The 23,290-nt window shown below is 41.7% G+C and overlaps 1 protein-coding gene across 3 annotated transcripts in view; it reads left to right on the forward strand.

The window, feature by feature from the left end:
- Carpa (Carbonic anhydrase-related protein A) overlaps positions 1–23,290 on the forward strand; it is a 128,476-nt gene that overhangs the window by 46,190 nt on the left and 58,996 nt on the right. For all 3 annotated transcript variants that reach the window (XM_071712021.1, XM_071712038.1, XM_071712030.1), the window contains exon 2: positions 11,470–11,517. In XM_071712021.1, coding sequence (XP_071568122.1) covers positions 11,470–11,517 — 48 coding nt within the window. The remainder of the gene's footprint in view (positions 1–11,469; positions 11,518–23,290) is intronic.

Consider the following 23,290-nt stretch of genomic DNA (forward strand, 5'->3'; position numbering starts at 1 on the left):
TTGACATGTGATTTTTAACGATTGTATTTATTTTTTACGATTTTGCAACATGAGGCCCGATGATAGCGTTCTCGTAATATGGAAAATCTACTTAACGATAGGCAGCATCCGTGGTCGAGAACAGAGAAAGAGAGAGATAGAGAGAGAGAAAGATAGATAGAGGGTGACAGGAACGGGAGTAGGGAGAGGGATAAATATCGCGCGAGAGAGCGGAGAGACAGAGAAGGAGAGACAGGAGAGGCAGCGCGCGCGTGGCTAAAGTGGATTACATATTGCTGTCCCAGCCTGCAACATGTTGTACACTTGGCCGTACCGGCCTTCCAGGTAAATCGAATCACCGCTAACCTGAACGAAGTTACCCCTCCGGCCCTCCCTCTCGCCCTGCGCCAATCTCCGTTCCTAAGTGCGTACGCACCATCAGCCATGTCCGGGAGAAAGTAAACGTCGACCTCGTCGCGCCTCTCTTTTGCGTCTCCCGTGTGGCATTTATGTGAATGTGAGTTAATGAATTAAAAATTGCAAGAATGTAGAATATGTTAACTCATTCGTCACCATCACCATATATATATATGTTTTTTCATATCTTTGCCACGTGAATTATGAGAAACATAAAAACGGCGCGTCACAATTTCGGATGGATGTATCAATTTTTGCTGGGCTTCCTTGGAAAATAAACATCTCTAACGAAAGCGATAAAAAATATCACGTATATGGCAGTTTCGAAGAAGCAAAGTCGATAATGTCGAATAATCCAATATTGGAACTTTGTAACGAATAAGTTAAGTACACATCGTCGTCTTCTTGCAGGCTCGCGCGATCCAGGACGGATCTACTTAACGAAAGGAATTTTTTGGATAATCAGTATCAAAGTTATGCAAACCAGCATCGTTAATATGCGTTACCGTTTGTTTGCTTATTAAAAAAAAAAGGAAGATATTTTAAGCTCAAACAATAATCGATTGTTGAACACGATGTTCTTATTCAGATTGCTGTAAGACGAAACGGAATTTTATGATACAAATCGTCGACCGTATGCGTTTTGGTCGATCGGAAATTTACGGAACACACTGGCTTGTCGCAATGTCAGCAAAGTTCACGGATCAGGCCGAATGTCTTACTCGGTTGCATCCCGAGACAGAGGATGAAGGTGCCATTTGCGACGTAGCTCGTAAATTCTAAGCAGCTTAGAAACAGCACACGCAACTCAAACCCCCCAGCGCTACGAACTCTCATTCTCACGGGTTTAACCCGTTGCGCTTGCATTCGATGTTTCCTTGCGTGATGAGCATTCCGGAAGTTAAGGACACTGATGAACGTCCCTGTGTTGCATCTCTCGAATGGCACGCACGTGCATGTTTCCCCGGAAATCGAGCACCGGTTAATAGGACGATTCTACATATTTAAAGAGCAATATATTGTTCTGCCAGCCTTTTTAATTTAAATTATAGTAGATTATTTTAAGAAATAGATGTTTATACAATATATAAAATTATAAAAAAACGTAGTTATCAAATGAGTAACACATTATTACATGTCTGAGATGAAGTTGTAACGAGTCGCGTTAATATCTTTTATTGAAAAATTATTAAATTGTAATATTGCTCAATCACTGGCATTGTTTATCTTTTTCTGACGCAACTGCGCTTTACGCGCAGTCTTGCCGTTATACCTGGGTCGTTTGTGGAGAATATTGTGAAATCATCGTGCTTCGTCTCACGGATTCATTATGCTAGCGTAATTAGGACCGGCGCCGGGAAAGCACTTGTGCCGCGGAGGATGAGAGGTGGAACGCGATATTAGTTCATTTACGTGTCCTAATGCCGCCGCGGGGGCACGTGTTTACGAGGGCGTATTTACGAGTGCGGTGCCTGCACCCCTCGTTTTCTCTCACGTAAATTTAACGTCAGTGGCGTAGCCATGCGCTCTGCCTGTCGCAACAAAAGGATAAAGCGTCGCCAGACGCGTTTTGCCTACACACACGTACGCACACACACGCATGCTTTTGCGGTAGAATCATGATAAATGCCATAAACTACCATCGGGAAACTGAGAAGGTAAAATAGGTTGGCTGGAATTTCAGCTTTAAAGCAATGAAATAATTACGCGTAAAAGCTAAAATAGCAAAATTGAAAAGTCTATTTACTATATACATGTAAAATATGATATTAACAAATAATTAACGAATAAATACCGTAATATAAATATATGGCAGATACAAAATAGATCCGCACTTGCCTGCGATTTCGCTAAAATTACTTTCTATCGCGCACACATCAGAGCCTGCAATATCTTATTTGCATATATTATACAAATTCGTAAAGTTTTATGAGAATTGTATAAGACGTGTGAGGGCATACGCTACGTATGCGCAATGGGGAAAACGAATCGAGAAAAGGCGATCATGATCGACGCTTTGCGTTTATCTACGAAATCTTTTTCGCGAGAGAACTTCAACCGCAGGAGTTTAAAGGAGTCATTGAGTGGAACTCCAGTGAGAATTTCACCTGCCACCCCGATTGCCCGTTAATCCCATTGGCCGATTCTCAAGAGGGAACGCCGACAAGGGTGACGAGTTCGTTTGATTCGGCCCTGTGCGCCATCCCCGAGGCTGTGCTCGATTCCATAGGAAAGGAGGATTGGGAGCCATTGGAGAAGAAGAAGAAGAGGAACGAGGATAGCGAAGGAACCCCTCGAGTAAACAAAGGAGGAAATGGGGTAAATAAAAAGCAACCGCCAAGGAAGGCTGGGGAGTCGGTCCGGGTGCCGTTGTGTGTGCATGTATTTACACATGCGCACCACCCATACGTGCGCAAGTTTCATGAGAAGCGTATTGGTATACAGGCTGTGTCTTGAAATGTAGAGATCTGCCTTCCCAAGAAGTCTAAAAGATCCGCGACACACTAAATATTATTTTTATGTAACATACCTTTTTATATGCGAATAGAATACAGTTTTATTTAGTCGCGTTAATAATGATAACGATTGTAAAATGAAAAATTGAATTCTTGGGTTTTGAGATACACCCTGTAGACTCATGTGCGCGGGAGGGTCGATGCCACGTGTGAGTTAGGCGCACACGCGCGTTTCTCGATTCCGGAAGCTTCAGAGATAGGAGAGCGAGAGGGAGTGCAAGGAGCTTCCACGGGACGTAAAGAAACCGAGCGAGGAGAGAGAGAAAGAGAAAGAAAGAGAGGCGATGAGAAAAATGGCCGTGGAGAGAGAGAGAGAGAGAGAGAGAGAGAAAGAGAGAGAACGGGAACCGCAAGGAGAGAACTTGCGGAAAAGTAATCCGGACCGGCGAGAGCTTTATAGTTTTGTTTATTCCCTCGCATACAATTACGCTGATGACGCGAAGTAAACGCGCGACTTGCGCGGAACCTTTATCCCGAGACCGCCTCTTTTTCCTACACGTTGTTTCCACTCCCCTTCCCCTCCCGCCGGGGAAATGGAAACGACGACGGTGGTCGTTACTAAAACGCTCGTATAGAGCGGCGTCGCGGAAGATGAGGGCGAAAATTCCGAAACGAGACTCCGGCAGCGTCGTCGTCGGTGGCGCGACGCGACGCGCCGCATCGCGAAAAGGCTATAAATTCGGGGATGAACGGTGAAACGAATCGCGCGGACCGGAGGTTTTAAGGATTAAGGAGACCACCCCGCGCGCGTGTTTACGGCCGCACTTACTAGAGACGCCGCCGTCGGTTCGATCCGTGCACCAAGTAGTTAAGAGTTTATGTTTGGGCAGGCGCTCCGACGAGGTGGGCGCAATCGCCGATCGAAGCAAAGCGCCTAATCGATGAACGAGGAGAAATTCGCCGATGCGTGCGATTTCGATTTGCACCGTGTGCAACACGTGCAAAATTAAAATTATCTTGCAAATAATTCTCGTGCTAACGTTTACTTTAGCTGTAATACAACGGGAAAAACTCAAATAATCGTAAATTAAATTTAATTTCTTCCATTAAAGTGTTTATTTAAAAAACAAGGGAAAGGTGGAGAAGCGTGGCCATTAGTGGCGCCGTTCGCGTGAATTATGCACCGTCTACGTGGATTACGCGTAAAGAAGTAGTTTACACGGTCTACACGTAGACGCGAGCCATTCACACGCAGACACTCGACGGCGTTTCGAATCGTTGAGAATTCGCGTGCGCGTATGCGATTTATTGCCGCTGTCGCCGTAAGTGCACGGCGATATCAAGCTTAACGAATCGCATCCGTTCTGCTGGAACCACACGTTAAGTGAATATCGAAGGAGCTGGATGCACGTATCTCGTTCGGTTTTCCTATTGGTTCTTCATTACCAATCATGTTTTATTTTCGACAGAATTTGTATTAGATGCCGGATATTTCATTATTTAAGATTTGATATATAGATGTTTTTTATTCGATCAGTTAGCGTCAAATTAGTTTCTTCAATTAACTATTAATTTTTTTATGTCAAACCACTTTGTATACGTTTAAATTTGGTTATCTATCCAGTTTTTCTTTTTCAGGTTTTCTTTACTTTGTAATTATTTTTGTAATTTATATATTTTATTCTATTATATATATAAGTATTTTATCGTATTTAAACATATTTTTAAAAAGATTTTAAGTTGGTTTATCTGTAATGGACTCTGTACTACGGCACTCTATCTAAATTATGAATTTACTAGTATGGGAATTTCTTCGCGCTCAAAAGTTTTTAGATCATATAAAATCATAAAGTCTTTTTTTATCTACAACTTTCTACTTACATAATGTTTTTTCTTATTTAAAAAATAAGTATATACTTATTTTTTAAGTATATACAAGATATAAAGAAGATTAAGAGAAGAAATTTATACGGCGATTCTTAATATTTTGCGAGTAATATTTTTTAATACTTCTTAATTATAACCACTTTATTTCCTTATTTAAGACATGCATAAAATTATATATTAAGAAGCCGTGTATAAAAATCTTAAAGACATAAATGTCAGTCATTTATTGGTAAAATTTGGAATACAAAATTTAAGTGTTCGCCTATCAAATTATCAGGTAGACTCATTAAGTCTTATGGCATTAACCGTGTGATAATGAAAGGAAGATGACCGGAAGAAAGAAAGGGAATATTATTCATCGATTGATGGTACCGTTATATAGTGTCTCGCGTCAGGCAAACTCGAAATGGACTGTATAGTTCGGCGAAATCAAACAAGAATGGTGACGAGAGAACGGATGAGAAAGAGTGAGAAAAGAAGATGATGATGCTGAGAAAGACGGGAAGGAGGGCAGGGCTGTATGCGGGCTGAATTGTAAACCAGACTGAACTTTTCGCCTTCTTCCTCCTGGTCGTTGCCCGAGGATGGGACGGTGGAGGCGGGTGGTGGTGAGTGGGCTCGAGAGTGTGGTGGTAGGAGATGAAGTTCGTTCCTTCTTTAAATTACATTTGGCCACTCGTTTGGACACCCCGGCTCTCACCTTCCTTTCCTCTATCCTACTCTCCTCTGTATAACCCATTTCGCACCCCCTTCGCTCGAGCACGAACGAACGCCGCAAGTAGTCCCTCCTACGCGTCCGCACCCCTCCGACACTTCGCGAAGAACGTAGGTAGCAGAGAATTCGTTTACGACCCCGCTTGTTACCCTCATATACTTTGCGATTAATCCAAAGTTCCAAGAGGAGTATGATAAACGTTGCGGCTATGATAAACGTTGAAAGATTGACATTGGCGCGGAAATATTTCTGCGGCGTTTTCATTTTTGTCGTCATTACAAAGCACTTTGTATATTTTACTTCTATAATTAATAAGCACTTTTATAATTAATAAGATAGAAAGAGCAATATTTCTAATTATCTAGAAACAACGAACAATATAAACTTTGTGATGCGTACTAATCTTAATTCTTTGTAAATAGGACTTTTCATAAAATATTGCGAGGAAATTGAAGTGTGTATATAGCATCTTTATGGAGATTTTTATAGTTTGAAAAAGCTTGTTAGAATGAAGTTGACCCTCAAGCTTTTGTAGTAAACTTCATTATAAAAGAAATTTACACGCAGGTCGTTTAAATACGCGAAGGAAAGTGCACGGTCGGTCATTAACTGGTGAGCGTACGTCGACGCTCGTACTTCTTTTCATCTTTTAATCCGGAGGCTGCCGTATATACGCAAAGGCCATCCGAGCCCTTTAAAGTCATCCGTGTCGACGGCGCCTGGACAAGCGGCCCTTTTCGGCGCAAAGTTCATTTACACTTTTGTGCTGCTTCAATTTGAATTTATCCGTTTATACGGGGTGGCTCTCTATGCAAAAAAGGGTCCTTAGCTGTGTGCGCCCGCCGTTATAAAGACGTATGGATGAATATGCATGTATTCAGATCACGAGTGTAGGTAATATGGTAACGCGCGGACGCGCGCGCTGTGCTGTAATAGAAGAATAAGTATTAGAAAATTAGCCGGGGCGGCGGATGATCTCGTTCCGCTTCCACGTCACGTCGTTCAAGGTGCCCGGTAATTTCGCATCGCGTATACGAATAGAATTACGCGGAATTATCACGTGTCGGGATCGTCGGCACGCCGCCGCGCGCCGGCTGTATCGATTAAACCGTAACGAATATCGGAACTCTCTCTCTCGGTACGAGAGATTCGTTCTTAGATACTTAAAAGAAAAAACCGTTTACGTCAACGAATGTTACGTATTAATATAAAACTTGTAATATTGGAATTTTATGAGATTAATATTAAAAGATTTACGAGGGGAAAACCTATTGCTCGAAAGGAAGAGTTTCTTAGAGAATCGTTTGTATCCAGAGCGAACCTCCCATTAGTATCTCGAAAATATTTCGTGCGCTATGCGCCTGATCGTGAAATAACTTTGCTGTGATACGGTCTACGTTGGTTAGTTATAGACTTATTTGATATGCCTCTTGATAAAAGAAAGAGGTACAGGCGATAGTATCTGCACCGTTATTTGCCCAGTCTTATCTTGCGAAACGGCGCGCCGGCATTTGTGGACTGTAATTTCGTATGGCTCCACGGCGATCAATTTTAATGTTTAATCAGTATCTGGCTCACGTGCCTTTCATTTATATCACGAAATATTTACTTAAATTATCCGAACCGCGGTGCTTTAACACACCCTCGCGTGCGTTAGTTCTGCCCTGGGATAACCCCTCGTTGCACCAAGCCCGCAGTCCGCACTTTCGATCCGTGATTCAATTTTGTTTCACTTTGTTCACTACACACACGTTACGTGTCTTTGCTCGCGCCTGACCCGAAATTAATTTAGCGCAAACACTCCCTCCCTCTGATTCGGCAATATCGCCTACCCTATCGCCTATATATCGTGGTGCCTCGAAAATTGGCTTACTCATAGTATCGTTCGCGGTAAAAATCGAACGAGGAACTTATTCACGGGATCGATTCATCGACAGGGAGAAGTCACGTTTATTTGAGGATGCTTACGTTAACGTAAATGAGACGAGGAACTTAATGTAATTTTTGCATCAAGGAAGAGCGTATCTTAAGAAATTAAAATAAAGTACTAATTATTCATATAGGCCCGGGCTAAACTTTTCTCTGATAAGATCAATTTCCTGTTGCGTATTTCTCGCGAATCTCCGACAGCGCGGCACGTGACATGAATTATTGAAAGCTTCGCGGAAAGTTATTCCGCCGGCCTTAGGGTGAGCGAGGTCCGACACACGTATCAGGGATACGCGGGTTGTTTTCCCAGAGGGAAAAGGGTTTTCGAGAAAGTGGCGTAATGGTAAGGAGAGCGCGGCGGAATAGGCGTACTATCGATTCCGCGTGTAATAAGAGTAACAATTTGCTGAATGCGGGAAGATTGTGTAAGTGCGCTCGCACCTGCCGGTACGGATATGCTCTTGCCGCGAGACGGACGAGAAATTGGCGCAGGCGTTACCCCGAGGCGAGGCTCCCTTTAACCCGCGTGCAATTCCCATGCAGCCATGTACGCATCCGGTGCATGCGAGACCGCTCTTGGGCGCGTTCTTGCCGAGACTTTCATTGCACGTATAATTGCGTAATTCGTCCTTGGATAACTGTGAACTAATCTCTCTCTTTTTCTTCCCTCTCTTTCTTTTTCTACTTCTGCTCCGAGAGATTTCGCATAACGTTTTATTCGAGAATGTTGTCCATAGAACCTATAACAATATGTCTGCTTTTAACTGTTTATTTCTTGCACCGGAAGTACATAATAAGCAAATTAGATTGCTGTAGGATTGTGTGAAATATTGTTGTTCGTCTGATGATTATAACATTTTTTACGTTTATATTTTAAATAAACTGTTTCTCGCATTTTAATTTTATCCTACATATTTTGTGGAGTAATATAATTATATTATTAAAAATTTATATATAAGTCGTGATGGCGCTTAACGTGTCTTGTGAATAACGAAATTATTATAAAATAAATGACAGAATATCAAGAGTGGCACATTTAATTGATTTTTATTATATACAATTAGATAAAATTTATGACATATAAATATTTATATTACATTTTCGTACATTTTTTCATTTGTTTTTCATCAGATTCATCTTGTAATTAAGAGAAATTGCGACGGTTTTTCCGCGCGAAGATAAACTATTCAGACACATCCCGTTTAAGCGGCTTGTTAAATTTGTGCTCAGAACATTTGCCATGCGCGTTGGTCTTTCCGCAGTTAGCGTGAAAACATAATCAGGGAAATGTTTCGCATCTGTGTTATTACACGACATAATGTCGCATTTATAATGCAACTAAAGCAAGATATACGAAAATGAGAAAAAGAAAACAAGAGGGAATGAAGTTGGACGATATTATTACGAGAAGAAGCAAAGCGAGTGAGATTCACTTGAGGCATCTCGCGCTGCTACTTAACGTAAGTAGTACGGTCAGAAATAGGTCAGGCATCGACGCGTGCATTAGAAAGGCGCACGGTCTTTGCGAATTTCCGGGTATAACGTCGTAGGTCTTAAGGTGTTTACCGAAAGTCTCTATTTCACTTGTTTTCGCAATGACAAAGCGACTGATTGTGAGTCGCAAAACTAAAAAAAAGTTTCACGCTTATCACGCGTCTTCAATATAAAAGTTTTCTCAGCGATATGCGACAGTTCTGCGTTATCGTTACTTTGGATGATACTCTCTTGCGCTAAAAGATACTTCTTTGTGCTATGTCAGACATAAGTATCTGAAACGCCGTTCGTGATCGCTCGTGTGCAGGGACGTGCGATCCAGGCACGATAAACGCTATCGTATAATCGAAATGACGCCGGCAGGAAGCACCTCGTAAACGTATCTTCGCATATGCAAGTCAGTATTAATGGTAACTTCGTGGACTTCGGCCTGACGAAATTATCGATTTGTCACTTTGATAAAACGACAGGATATGAATTAGATATCGTGCACGTGCACATTATCGCACAAAATTTGAAATAAACATTTATTGCTATAGGAGAATCAATTGCAGGTTCTCGTTGTAATTCTCAACGTTACTAAAACTATGATCGCAAACTGTGGAATTCTCTACAAATATTTTTTTCGTATGCATCGAGTGTCGCGTCAAAACAGTCTGAATATAAAACGTGCAATGAATGATGGAATGTTCTGCTGAGAAAACAGGTCTTCCACAAATGAAATATTCAAATTAGTCGTATTGGACGACGTTGCCCTAAAATATCCGTCAGAGGAAAACGTTACGGTCGAAACTTGGACGAGGTTACGAGACTAATAAACTTTTTATTGCCTCGTGACGAAACCCATCTGTTTTATTTCACTGAAAATCGAGTCGAAATTGTTGCTTTAATAAAAAATATGATTAAAGTCAGAAAGATATCGGAACCGCTAAAATGTCATCCGTCAAGATGTGAGATTAATTCGACTATACAATTTTGTTATTAAAGTTAACAATGTTTGTCACCTACTTCCGTCAGCTACTTCTACTATTGTCTTTAACGATCTGATGATGCTTAATGCAGTCATAGAGAGATAAATTCGCGAAATAGCTCAAACCTCTTCGATTTGTTCTCGATTCGACGATGATTCTAATATCGGGTTCAAGATTTGCCGCGTGCAATGCTCGAGCTGATAATATCATCCGTCGAGCATGACAGTGACAGGCGTTACTATCGATTATGCACGATGCGAATAAGCCGCGCACGATTGTCGATCCGTCGCGCGCTCTCGCGAGCATATTCGCCGCGGCCGGATCGCGTATTCCATTTGTATTCGCGCTTGACAGCCAAAATTCACACGTACTCTCACCTTCGTAAGAAACCTGATTTCACGTGACGACAACGCATCAATTCTCCGCCGATCATAATACACGAGCACGATGGCAGATTTCGATACTTGTAAAATGGTTTCCTTCACGCTACAGGACCGGGGGACTTTCCTATGGCGTTCTCAGATATAAGTCATTTATCTCGAACGGGAGCTCGAGTTAATCCCGATAAACTCGTCGAGATCGATGTATCGCGTTAATTTATATTCGCATCTCGTCCAGTTCTTCTTTGATGATGTTTCCTGATAAATCCCCGAATCGTAGCACGAAGCTGCTGGACATCCTGCAGATCGTGCAGGTGAGACTGCAGGTATTTAATCGCGCAGTTACGCGAACGCGTGCCTGTCGGTCCCATTAAGGTGTACACTGTACAATCAGCGAGCATGTATGCCATGTTGCACGTCGTACACGCGAATAAACATGTGGCGCGTCAGATATTATAGACACGAGTCGGTAGTCCGTAACGGCCAATGCAACATGAACGCTGAAACGGAGTAGACGCCTATAAATATCGCTTGTGGAACCGAGAAGAGGAACGTCGTCGGCGAGAAACGCCGAGATTGACAATAAAGAGAGAGAAAGGAGAGAGAGAGAGCGAGGGAGAGCGGACGAGGCGGGAGATCCGGGATAGCCCGAGAAAGTTTTCCAATTTGAAGCAATTAGTTTGCAGTACGGCGTTGGATGGCATGCATCCAGATAATCGAATATGGGTCAGCGTCCAAAGCGAGATGGGGTCGAGCTACGATCAGAGAGGCTGCGAGAGAGAAAGGGTGGGCGAGAGGGAGGGAGACGGAGCGCGAGTTTCCCGAGTGTGTGCACGTGCGACGGGATGGACCCGTCGCACTTCTGGTATGTCCGACGCGCATAAAACCACGTGGCACAATTCGAGAGCGCCCGCCTTAGAATTCTGCCGCGCGCGGTAATCGATTGACCGATCGTTCCCGATCTACAAATGCAATTGATCGATGCACCGGCCGGCGTCTTCGGACGTAGTGATAGAGCTCTAAAGTTTTCCGCCGTACGTATGCTTGCGGGGTCTCGGGAACTGTTCGGGCGAAACGTGCGAGAAAGAAAATTGCAGCTATCGCAATCCAAACGTGCAACGTATCCGCGTTACTGTACAATTTAGAACAGTTTGTACGATACTGAGTCTAGAAGGTAGACGTGATTAATATTTAAAAAAAACCAGATTTTTACTGATATTCTTTTATGTTTCTATTTACAGAATCCGAAGCCAGTTGGGAGGAATGGTGGACCTACGACGGTATTTCTGGTGAGTTTTTCTTTTTTCGTCGTTAGAGAAGATAAAAGTCTTGCAAGTGTCAATTAATGTCAGACACTCGTTGAATTTATCTTGAACTTATCTCTACTTAAATTGAGAATAATGATACCTAAATATATAAAGCGCATGCTAATAATTTTGTTCATTATTATTATGTAACATACTTGGCATTACGTATTAGTTATTTACCGTCGAGAAACATTTGCTGGGCTTGTGGCATTTTTTCGCTCTACTGCAGCTTTTATACGTGTGTCGCCTGTAATTTCCGCGGTCTTCACTTTTTTTGATATTTCCGGCTGTCGCGCGGTATGATAGACAAAGTAGGAAACTTAACCGGCCCGTTCCAGCAAGTTTGTTCATTTCGCACAAAATTCTCGCAACTTCACTACCGAATACCAAGGTTTGCGCGACGTTAATAGCAGAATTAATGTTATTCCGAGGACGTGGTGCAAAGTATATCACACAATTAAAATAAATTTTATAATGCAATATTCTCTACAAACGTACGATAATTAATCTGTCGTACTGAGTCTACATTTTCTTGTTACAATAAGGTGAGATCAACTTATCGTTAAAATTCAGTTTATGAAAACGCGTTTGAAAGTTTGCGGCGTATCGATGCAGGTGCATCATTCGCTAAGTGATTTCTATTAAATTCCTGAGAACAGGATATAAACGTTTCGCGAGCTTAGCCGGTCGTGCGGCTTCCTAATTTTCTTAATTTTAAGTTACGAGGCCATCGAGTGCCTCCGGGCGCCGGTGAATTTTTTAATCTCGCACCATACCCTTCCCCTTCGTCGTAGTTTTTATTAAAAATAAGGCGAGCGCGCCGATAAGACTGCACCACGTCGGTCCTGGGTCTTAAGTTTAGTGTTGTTCCACCATGCGAGCCAGCTGCCACACGAAAAACAGTGCCGTATACTCGGGCGTTCGCATAAAACGCCAAAAATTTCAGCTGCACACTCCAGTCGTCCGGTCGTCCCTCCCCCCCCCCCCCCGCGCGTTTCCTTCGATCGCGCCAATCGACCCTACGAATTTCTCTTCAGCCTGTTGATGTCGGGAGGAAGTTGTTGATCTCATTTCGGAATTTACGAGCGCCACAGAATTTCGCCATCGATTAGCCCGAGTGCTGCAACGAAATTAAGCCCGCTCCGCGAAGTGCCAGTAATATTATTATCACAAGCGATATTCTTGCGACGGCAAATACGAAACTTGTCGCGTCATTTTTCTGCTAGTTCGGTCTTTGTGCTTCGACTTCCATAACGCGAATTTAAAAACAATTATCGCTTAAGGCGAGAAACACGAGAATCTCCTTTTAATAAAATGAAAGAATGTATCTTTTATTATCATATATTACGACTAACAGCAAGTACAAAACGTTATTCATTAATTTACTATTAACCATATAAATTATAGTGTTTAACCTCGCATATTTTATCTTAACATTTTTGCCTTTTAATTGCTTCGGAAAGAGACGTTTGTCAGATACATATAAGATATCGTTAGTATTGTATTTTATCATTTTTAATATTATTTTACAATTGATCGCAGCGCATCGCGTTACATGGAATTTTTCAATGGAATAGCTCGCACTTTAGATACACTTACTATGCCATTGAATCGGCTAGGTGACTTATTACCGTGATCGATAGCAAGAGTCGATTTTTAGGGTTCGCTGGTATCTCATATATCGTGGACAGATGGGGGTTCTCGTTTTACAACCCCTCGGTCGTGCACTTTGAATATTACGTACTCTTCTTTTTCCGGATTTATATAGAGTTTCCTTTCCCTTTCCTCCGAGGTTTACACCGTGTTCTCTTTCATTTACGAAATCTTTGATAAATTTGGAGACGAGTTTTTCTCAGCGAAAATCTGATTACTCGCCGCTTTTTTTACTCAATTTTTTCGCGTTTGACACTATATAACATCTTCCCAGATAACTTTTAGCTGAAAACACTGTCAAAGTACCGTTGAATTTAGCATCGAGATAAGATTTCGTTTCTACCTACTAGCATCTCGGAAATTTAATTTTACTTGAAGTTCATTACCACATAATTCAAAATTTTGTTAATGAAAAATTAACTGCAGATTGAAGACGAAACGTAATTATATTTACGTGATTTTCCTAATAGCTTTAACAGATGTGTTTCTTTAATGTTATGTGGTACATGTTTTATGCGAGTCTGAACGTGGAAGGCTGCCAATTTCACAAAGTCTGTGCGAGCGCAGCGTGCATGAACAATTGCGTTTCCGCGTGTATTTATGCGACAGCGGAATAATCTGGTTACATTACAACGCAGATTGCAAGTTGAGCACTTATGCTTTTTTCGACCTCAAAATGCACCGTCGCGTCGCGGCAACCGCGTTTACTGCAGAACTGCTCTGATTTTATGAGCGACGTGCTGCAGTATATGATATATCTTTGATTTCGCCCTCGAGGGTATTCGAGCAAACCAGTGGCTGAACTTTGCTACCGTTGTTATATTATAAATGTGAGACGAAGGAAAAAAGAAGTTTTAAGATATATTGCTTCGATTATTCGCGAACATGCTGCGTGTTCCAGATTTACCGGCGCTCTTCTCAACTCTGGATACCGAGAAAAAAAAACGTAAACCTAAAAGTAGCTAATTTAACCTGGCGCGGCGTCTTCTACAAAATTAAATCGCTGACATTTAAAATATCAGAAATTTAACCGATACTCCCATTTCCGCATTGAATTATTGTAAATAAGCGAAATATCTTTATCCTCTAATTATATATTCCGAAGCTTTCATTCCCATGATGAATGTTAATTTATTATGTACCATGCATTCAAACTGCGTTCGCATCGGTTTTAGAAGATTAAACGGCCACCGCTCTCAAGGGCGGGATATTTCATAATACGAGGAATACTCGCGACCACATGGAAACAAGTCACGGGGATTATTAGGGTCGCGAATTGCGGCGGAGTCAATGTGAATCATTGGACGAATAAAAACGCGCCCGGCGAGATGGCTTGCGAGAAAATCTCCGCGAATGCGGAACTTTTCCAGGGCGACGGGATTAAGCTCGGCGCGCACTTCGGTCCTTTCCTTTACTCCGCCACGCAACTGGTAGTAGCATTGGCAGCACCCCGTTACTCGACGAACAGTTTCTTAAGCCCGAAAGGAGAGAAGCACTACGAAGCTGAAGATGAAATTTCCGCGGTGCGGCGAGAATATGTCTTTCCAGCTAAAGACGCTGAAAAATGTAACGCGTTTCTCGAGGATTCGTATACGCCTCCAGCCACGCGTTGCATTTCTAGATAGAAACTGCATCGCAGACCGTTGTAAAAAAAGCTATTTTAAATTTAAATGCAATAGACACACAAAAACGAGCTCATGATAATAACGAAAACATGAACATTTATGCGAGGCATGGAAAATTTTGAATTTACTATTTTTGAGAATTAACTGGTGATGTTTGTATTATTTTTAGAATACGCTATAATTAGATGCACGTACGTTGATAAAAATCGTGTAGAATATATGAGAGCTTGAAGAACTTAATTTTAGCGAGTTGGAAAAAGAATCGATTTTTTCAGCAGAAATTGTGAATAGCCTATTTCCTTGTCGTCCAAATATTTACTTGAATGAATGGCCTTTTCAAACTCCGTACGTACCTGGGCCAGGTTTGCCTGCTAAGTTTTCGGTAGCAACTGAGAGTGCCCGACTACCCGGATATTTGCACATCCGCGTTAAATCACTAACACTAATGTATTTATGAGGGAGAAGTTAGACGAATCTCCATGCAATACGATAATTGAAATTACCGCGCAAACCAGTTTACCGGCGGGAATTGCGGGCTCCTGCGTTCTAAATATTCGAAAGCCTCGCGATATTTGCGCAGCTACGTAGAGAGTGCTGCCTAGGCACTGCGACAACTGAGAAAATAAGTAATTCCTTGTTGCGGAATAAGTCACCTCGGCTATAAATGCATGTTTTTCCATCGCGGATTTTAACGCTCTCTCTCTCTCGTCGGGAGTAGACAAGAATATTACTAACAGTATTGCGTGAACATAATTATTTTCTACTCTTGCTGTGTTATTTTTATATTATTGGAAGATGTAATTTATATATTTCAACATTTTTTCTCTCTTCATTTCTACGGGCAGCTTGACAACAAAACTAGAAATTTCTTGAACTCTGCACTCGATACGGTCCTTTACCCAAATTGCGGAGTTGTCCGCTGTTCAACAAGCGTGAAATGGCCGGACCCGGCGTTTGGATCCAAACGTGAACAAGGCGGACGGAAATATCGAAATACGAAAGCAAACGCCGAGGCAATTTTACAAATGGTTGCACGAATACTGAATGTTTTCTAACAGCTGAACGGAGAACATTGTGTAGCTTCACGTAGCTAAAATAATATATACGTGAAAAAGATAATATATACGCGAAACGCGCGCGTCAAGATCTTTTTCGAAATCTTTCAAAGAAGAAATTATTACTATATTTGCGTCAATAATATAAATATAGGAAAATTTACTGTTTGATTGATAAAATATTTGAAATAAAATTTCCTTTAATGAAGCAAGAAAAGTCAATATTTACAAGAAACTATCTTTGTTATATCTTTTATTTTTTTATATCAAGTTTAATTCAAGTTGACATCTCAAAATTTTTATATTAGCTAATTCTATAGTTATTTTGTCTTTTTTTATACATATCAAAATTAGTGATATATTCTGATATTTTGTCTTCTACTATCTATAAGTAAGTTGAAATAAACATCTCTATAGGACATACTACATACTAAAACGGAAATCTTTGATGAAAATAACACTTCTGAATATTTGACACAAATTTTCCAAGATCTTCTGAAATATTCACCGTGTGTCCTGTAGGTCATTTCTGCGGTATCTTTCGTACCGCGCATGAATACCTTGCGATGCTATCTTTAGAAAGTTAAACGAATATACCGTATGCATTCCGATTGCGTACTAAATCGGAATCCTTAGTATATGTATTAAAAATATTAAAAATGTATTTAAGAATCCTGATAAGCTTGATAAATCTCGTCAGTTCAGCGCACGGTTTATTCCGTGAATAATCTAGAAAGACAAAGTTTTCTTTTACGAGCTGAAGATCTTTTCAGGGTTTGTAATATATTCCAGATAATTGCTTTAATATAAAACAGTAAAATAACATGTGCAGTTTAAATGATATAAAATTTAATAAAATACACAAGTTCTTTGATATAATGTAAAGAAAACATTTTAAGATTTTATTCGTTACTATCATTTTTCTTAGTCGGTGTTTTTACAAATGTCATTGTACAAATCAATGCGTTGATGTTATTCGCTTGCAATAGTGAGATTTATAGGACAGATATGAGAAATTTGCGCGACCGCTTTAACCACACCGAGAGAGAGAGAGAGAGAGAGAGAGAGAGAGAGAGAGAGAGAGAGAGAGAGAGAGAGAGAGAGAGAGAGAGAGAGAGAGAGAGGGAGCGAACAGCTGCTTAGACACGCTTAGTTTCTGGTAAGCAAGTCGATCATTCGGTCAATCAAAGTTTGCCCGAAAGCTCAACTATTCGGCTGGCGAGATTACCAGGCGAATACGTGTTCGCTGCAGCCGGGAACGGCCACTCGCGTGCGTAAATCCAGATTCCTACTTGGCATAGCCGAGCATACCGCGGTAATCAAAACCGTCTCGCGCTTACATATGCAGTAGTCCACTTTCTCCCACGCCACCCCGGTCTGGGAGAATAGTGCATCGCGTGTGCATTATTTAGAGAACAGATGAAGAAATGGATTCTACAAATCTCACAAGTGTTTATCGGACCTTTGCACCTCATTGTTTAACTCTGCTGTATACTGTCATTAAGAGAAAAATTACACTCAATAGATAACAAATGATATCAGGTATTTAATATAATCTAATATAATTTCGCAGATATTAATGTGAGATTAAAATGGAACACTGGAAATGGAGTATCCTAGGAAGAACTCATTTTTACATTTTCAATAACACATCCAGTATAATTTTTGAAAGACCGTACCACGTAAATTTGGCCTTTCTTTCTTTTCAATGCAGCGGAAAGTAGCTAGTACGCGACATTTAATCTTGGAATGGAAACGACGCGCGTTAGCCAAATAAAAATAGCGTTCTTTCATTTGTAAAGTGACATATTAGGTAGTGTCGTTGCAGCACTCTATGTGCTATTTTGATATTTCACAGGTGGAAAGTAGACTCTATAAAAAGATGATAGAAAACTTTTGTAGCGGTTTGAAGAGTGAATTCAGCGTAGGATCGATATTAGGATATTATATTTATAAACCCCGTGTTATCGTGTTAAAATAACGGATTTTCGTAAAAACGTAATTTTCATCAGCCAGCGACGATACTGTGGTATAGACCCTCGATAACGTGGATTTATTGGAAATATAATTGATTTCGCGCCGCGCGAATATTATTTATTTCGGGCCGCGATATATATGTATTACCCATATGGCGCGGCGCCCGTCATTAATGCAGGTGTAAAATGGATCGCGCTTTTCGGCGGCGGGCGTAACGGCATCATAAAAATTCTCGCAGGTGAAGATTTATGCCCGCCTTTTTGACCCACTCTGCCCATCCCGCGCAAAATGATGCATTGATCTCTCCCATGACGCCGAGCGATGTGTCCAACCGTAGCGTTTGCGTCAGGGTCAACGAAATTTCCATCGCGATTTATGATCAATGGGAGGTCTGGGTCGGGCTCAGATTTAGTCGCGAATTAGAGCGACATTTTGTGTTTCGCAATATGGGTCAAAGGTCAATCCATGTACGTAAATGTACGCATCTCTCACGCGTTTCCGAACATATTTTGTCCCCCTCTTCGTCTGTCCGAAATTTTGTTTATGCGTGTGCATGAAATACGCTGCTTAATGTAAAAAATAAACTGCGCGGCTTGTAATCTCTCGTTTTCTCCGCGAATATTTGCGATTTGTACACCGGTAAAGTTTTTGAAACCGGATTGCGGTTGACACACCTCACTTGTGTAAGAACATTAATGAAATCCTGCGGTCCGCTGCTTCTGGGACTGCCAGCAGACGGGAATTTCTCGGAATTTCACTAATTTGCGAAATGTCATGGAATTTGGCCACGTGGTCATACCGCACGTGTCCGATATCTGATCGACTAGTTGCCAAAGCCAGGGTTGGTTCGTGCATATGTAAGCTTTTAACGGTTAGAATGTCGAGCTTTCAATGAAGGTGTCAATCTTCTATTTAAACCCATGTGTCTATACATATATTTAGATTAAAGCTCTGATTGAAGTGTGAACTTTCATTTTCTTACATTTTATGTTGAAAAAATTATTTTTGTATACGTATCTTCTATGTATATAGTTCTTCCATATAAAGGGATATGACTTACAATTAGATTTCTATTTTATTGCTAAACAAATTCTTTCTATTTTTCAATAAGTTGACTTTATTTACAGTTCTTGTTACATAAAATTTTCTTAGTGATTATCAATTACGTATAGAATACGATTGGGGAGACGTATTATATGTTACATCTTCGACCCACACACTCGGCAGTATGACGATAAAGTTTCGTGGGCGCGGATTAAATCGTCGCTGTCGCTATGCGCGAATTCCGACACGAGAAATCAAGTCCTGGATAATTAACAAGCCGAATCGAAAACTTCTAATAGCTTCCATCTCTGGCTGTACTCCGTGGAATTAACCAAACGAATCTACGCACGCGGAAACTTCGTACGGAGCGACGCGCGACGGTCGACGCGTTGTATATTCCGTCCTACAGAAGTTTGCACGGAGATTGCAAATGTTAAGCGCGTGTCTATATATCAACGAAATTCTTGCATCGTTGCGTTTTAGATTCGATGGAATCGAACATTCAATGCCGCGAGTTAGTCGAAGGCGGATTCAAATCAAATTTCATGAACACGACGATGGTATGAGGAGCTATCACGAATTTCCGGGTGAAAACGTTAAGCGAAAACGGACAAACGAGTCGGACAAACGATACTTGATCTTTTTCGGTGATAACAATCCAATTGAAATAATGTTCCGGAGAATGAATTATGAAAGCAAAGTGATGAGCCCGAAATGATTTATGTCTATTATATGTTACGGTATGTTCCAGAATTTCCGATCTTAATCGTAATAGAAATCGATAATCACTATATTTAACAATTTAAACGAAATAACATTTTAATGAGAAGAATTAATACTGAAGCAGATTAATATTGAATTGAATTAATATTGAAATGGGTGGATTAAAAATGATATGTATTATTCGTATACAAAGCTCTCATATAGCTCTTATTCTTAATCACGTAACAGAAATCAATTATATATCCGCACGTCTATATCTGAACTAATCGACATTTCGTCGTCGTAAAATTTTAACGACATTCCGGCAATTAAAAGCCGTGATGCGGACGGGACGTGATTGAAGGAAAAGAATAGCGCTTCCTGATTCGTCACGTTATTTCTCGCAACGCGTGTCATCGATTTTAATTGAAGGGGGAAACAGATCGGCGCGTAACGTGACGACGAATGAATACTTCAGCGCGTGGTCGAAATTTGGTGAGATACGACGAGCCAAGCAGCGGCAACCGATGAAACACACAAAATACGCGATTCCGTGGTTTTTTCCACCGCAACCGCGATTCAGGCCTGAGGGGAGAGGCGGGGTCTTCCCGTATATTTTTCCGTGCGTGTGGTTGCGCGTGAATCGCTACTATACGGGGCCGGGGGTAGAGAAGAAAGAACGGACGGAATTAAAGAAGTGGAATAAACATGCAAATGCCGGCCACTTTCCATCTTTATCACTTCGCGCTGAATGCAAGTGCCCCGACTTAACTGTGCGCGCGGTACGTAGGTCGCGAGGAAGGGACGTACGAGATGGAAAAACACGGGGGGGGGGGATGAAGAGAGGGTGGATGGAGATTTTCTTTTCTTTTGCGTTGCGTTCATTGTCGCGTTTCTAAAACGCTTGTGGTCACGAACGCCAGAGTAAATTGGATGCCGTGGCCGGACTATTAAAGAGTTTATTTACAAACCAAACTTAAATCCATATTTCCAGAAAGCGAAGAGAACCATGCACCTTTCCGTCATTATTTTATCTTTATCTTTTTTTCTCGCCAATATGGTAAATCCCACGTTTTCTTTCAGATGTAGATAGGTATTCGTGAGATAATAAGTCCCTTTCAATCAACGATTCACCAAGTCGATCGATACTATACGATTAGAAGCATGCTCTTAGAGTCACTGAAAATAAATTTGTCACGCGCTCGATGCACGTATTTTCTAGGGAGCCAGATTGCGGAGTGGTAGAGGATAACGGGCGGATAAAGCCGACGTATGTGCTATCAATCACGTTGTCGTTGGTTGCTGTTGTGCATCACTCTTTGCGATGAGTAGTCACTCGCAGGCGACACAATCGTGTCGTTATCGCGTTACACCACTGTGTCGTGATTTACGCGCGATATCGCATCTTGACAAGTTTTTACAAAACAAGTGTGTCGCTCGAGGCGACTGTAAAATATCCCCGCGTTTCTTGCATTTTATCCACGAGTCCTCCGAGACTTGGAATGATACTTTTAACAAAATTTCCAGGTTTTCGCGAAATATTAGGTTGGCGCAAGGGGTTCGATAATAATAATATAATTTAATAATTTACATATTTTAAGTCAAATTACCGATTGGAAGATTTTTAAAATTCGCGTAATTTTATATTCTTAATTCGATTACGAAATCCGGCACTTTTTACACTCTAACCTGATATAATTTTGGATTGCAATTAAGCGGTAAGATCTTATTTCGCGTTTTATCACGCATTCATCTAATTTTAACCATCGTGAAGCGAAATATGGACTAGAGCTTGGAGATATCAGCGAAATGTGGCGTTCATCACGCGACGGCCGGCGATAAAAACATGTCGTCGGCGCGCTTAATTAGCACTCTCTCGCCGGTTAATATCCGACCGCGAATGTCCCGGGTCCCGGCCGAATTTGCGGACGTAAAGCTACCGGAAGGTGTTTCTCGGCATTACGGCTTTTTGTCGGCCGGAACGGCGACGCGAGAGAGCGGTCCGTGGAATTACGTGGAAAAATATTCCTCGCTCGCGCGGTCCGTTTCGGAGAAGAACGACGGAGGGAAGAGTGGGAAGAGAGATAGCGCGCGGGTTGCGGGAGAGGAGCAGCAGAAGGGCCGCACACAGAGATTAAACGAAATTATTTAAATGCCATAATTTAACATCCTGACTACCGGCGGCCGGACGATGCCGGCGCTGCTTCGCAGGTGTTGAACATGCATGTATGCATAGAATATGTTTCCGGAAAACCGACTCCGCTCCACTCCGCTGTACCGGTCCGGTCGGTCTATCCGCCGGCTGGCTAGCTGGCTGGCTGGCTGGAGTGCGTGCATACATTACTATAGCGACGTGTACTCGAGCAGAGGGGGAGAGATAGAGAAAGAGAAAGAGTACACGACGCGTGGATTTCAAACAAGCGGGTCTTCGCGCTCCTGCACTTTCGTTATGCGGTACGTGTCTGTTTATCGGACGGGTCTGCGTCTATCTTTGCGTTTCGCCCTCGCCCTTCGTGTACAGGAAGTTCTAATTAAACGGGAAATTAACCGCATTTGCTTTCACTGATACCACGCTTTCAGATTTAATCGCGATCGCTATACGGTACTTTCTTCCGGTAAAAGTTTATATTTCGTCGTTGTTTTATCCAACGCTACTCGACGGTGCGGACGATCCTATGAAACTTTTTAACGCTCAATGTGCGACGATATACGCCCGGGCTTATTTAGCACTAAAAAGCGAATGTTCTTTTCGTTCCGGCGCGATTGGCGGCGCGCCAGCTAACGGCCGGAGTTGGATCAGATTAAAATCGAAACGTGTTAGCACTTGTAGTTCAACGGCTAATGCCCTACCCGGATTCTCGATATGCGTGAAACTTCAGAGTTGCCTGTTGTGGTGTGACGACGAAGAAAATGTTAATAGTCGCACCGGATATACTTTACATGAACGTAAAGATTATGACACTTGCAGTTCAATATTCGGAGATATAAGGTTTAATCTTCTTCCAGGGTTTCGCAAACTTGTATTGACGGAAATTTAGGCCAACTACACGCTATCGATTCAACTCGCCGACCCAAACGTAAATGGGCAGAGGCCGAGAACGAATGATCGCTTGATTGATTTTGTAACTGACGTAGATAGAGTGCATGACCAGTAATTACTGGTAATGTATCAATGTATCAATGTACCAGTAATTACTGGCGAAGATTTCTCAGACTTCAACGGTATGAGATTTGTCGCAAGTGTTATTATCGAGCTTTACAAAAGTACAAAGATACCTATGATATTCTTTGTTATTAGAACATTCAGATTTTATACCCTGAGAAATTATCGAAGTTTTTTTTACGGATAAAACTGCTCGACTTGATCTTGAAAAATATCTGCGAGTTACCTCGTCACATACATATATCTTGCGATTGGGATAGGCCGATTTCGCCGAATTGATTAATTCGCCCCTGCAGGGTTTCACGGCGATACGCGCGATTCACGATACGAATATTGCGCGGAAGAATGTAATAAATGTCTTTATGCACAGCCACGTTTAAAAACTGAAAGCAATAACGGCATCACTGGTGGAATTATGCTTCCGGGAAAAAAAAAGTTCGCGAACGAACGGTCACGCGACAGGTGCTGTACCGTTGATTGCGAAGTTCTCTCCCGCCGTTCATACGGTAGCGTGGATATTCAAATGAAGCCTCCAG

Source organism: Temnothorax nylanderi, unplaced genomic scaffold, assembly GCF_030848795.1.
Source record: "Temnothorax nylanderi isolate EJ_2023f unplaced genomic scaffold, tnyl_v1.0 TNYL_tig0005_pilon, whole genome shotgun sequence".
Lineage (NCBI taxonomy): Eukaryota > Metazoa > Arthropoda > Insecta > Hymenoptera > Formicidae > Temnothorax > Temnothorax nylanderi.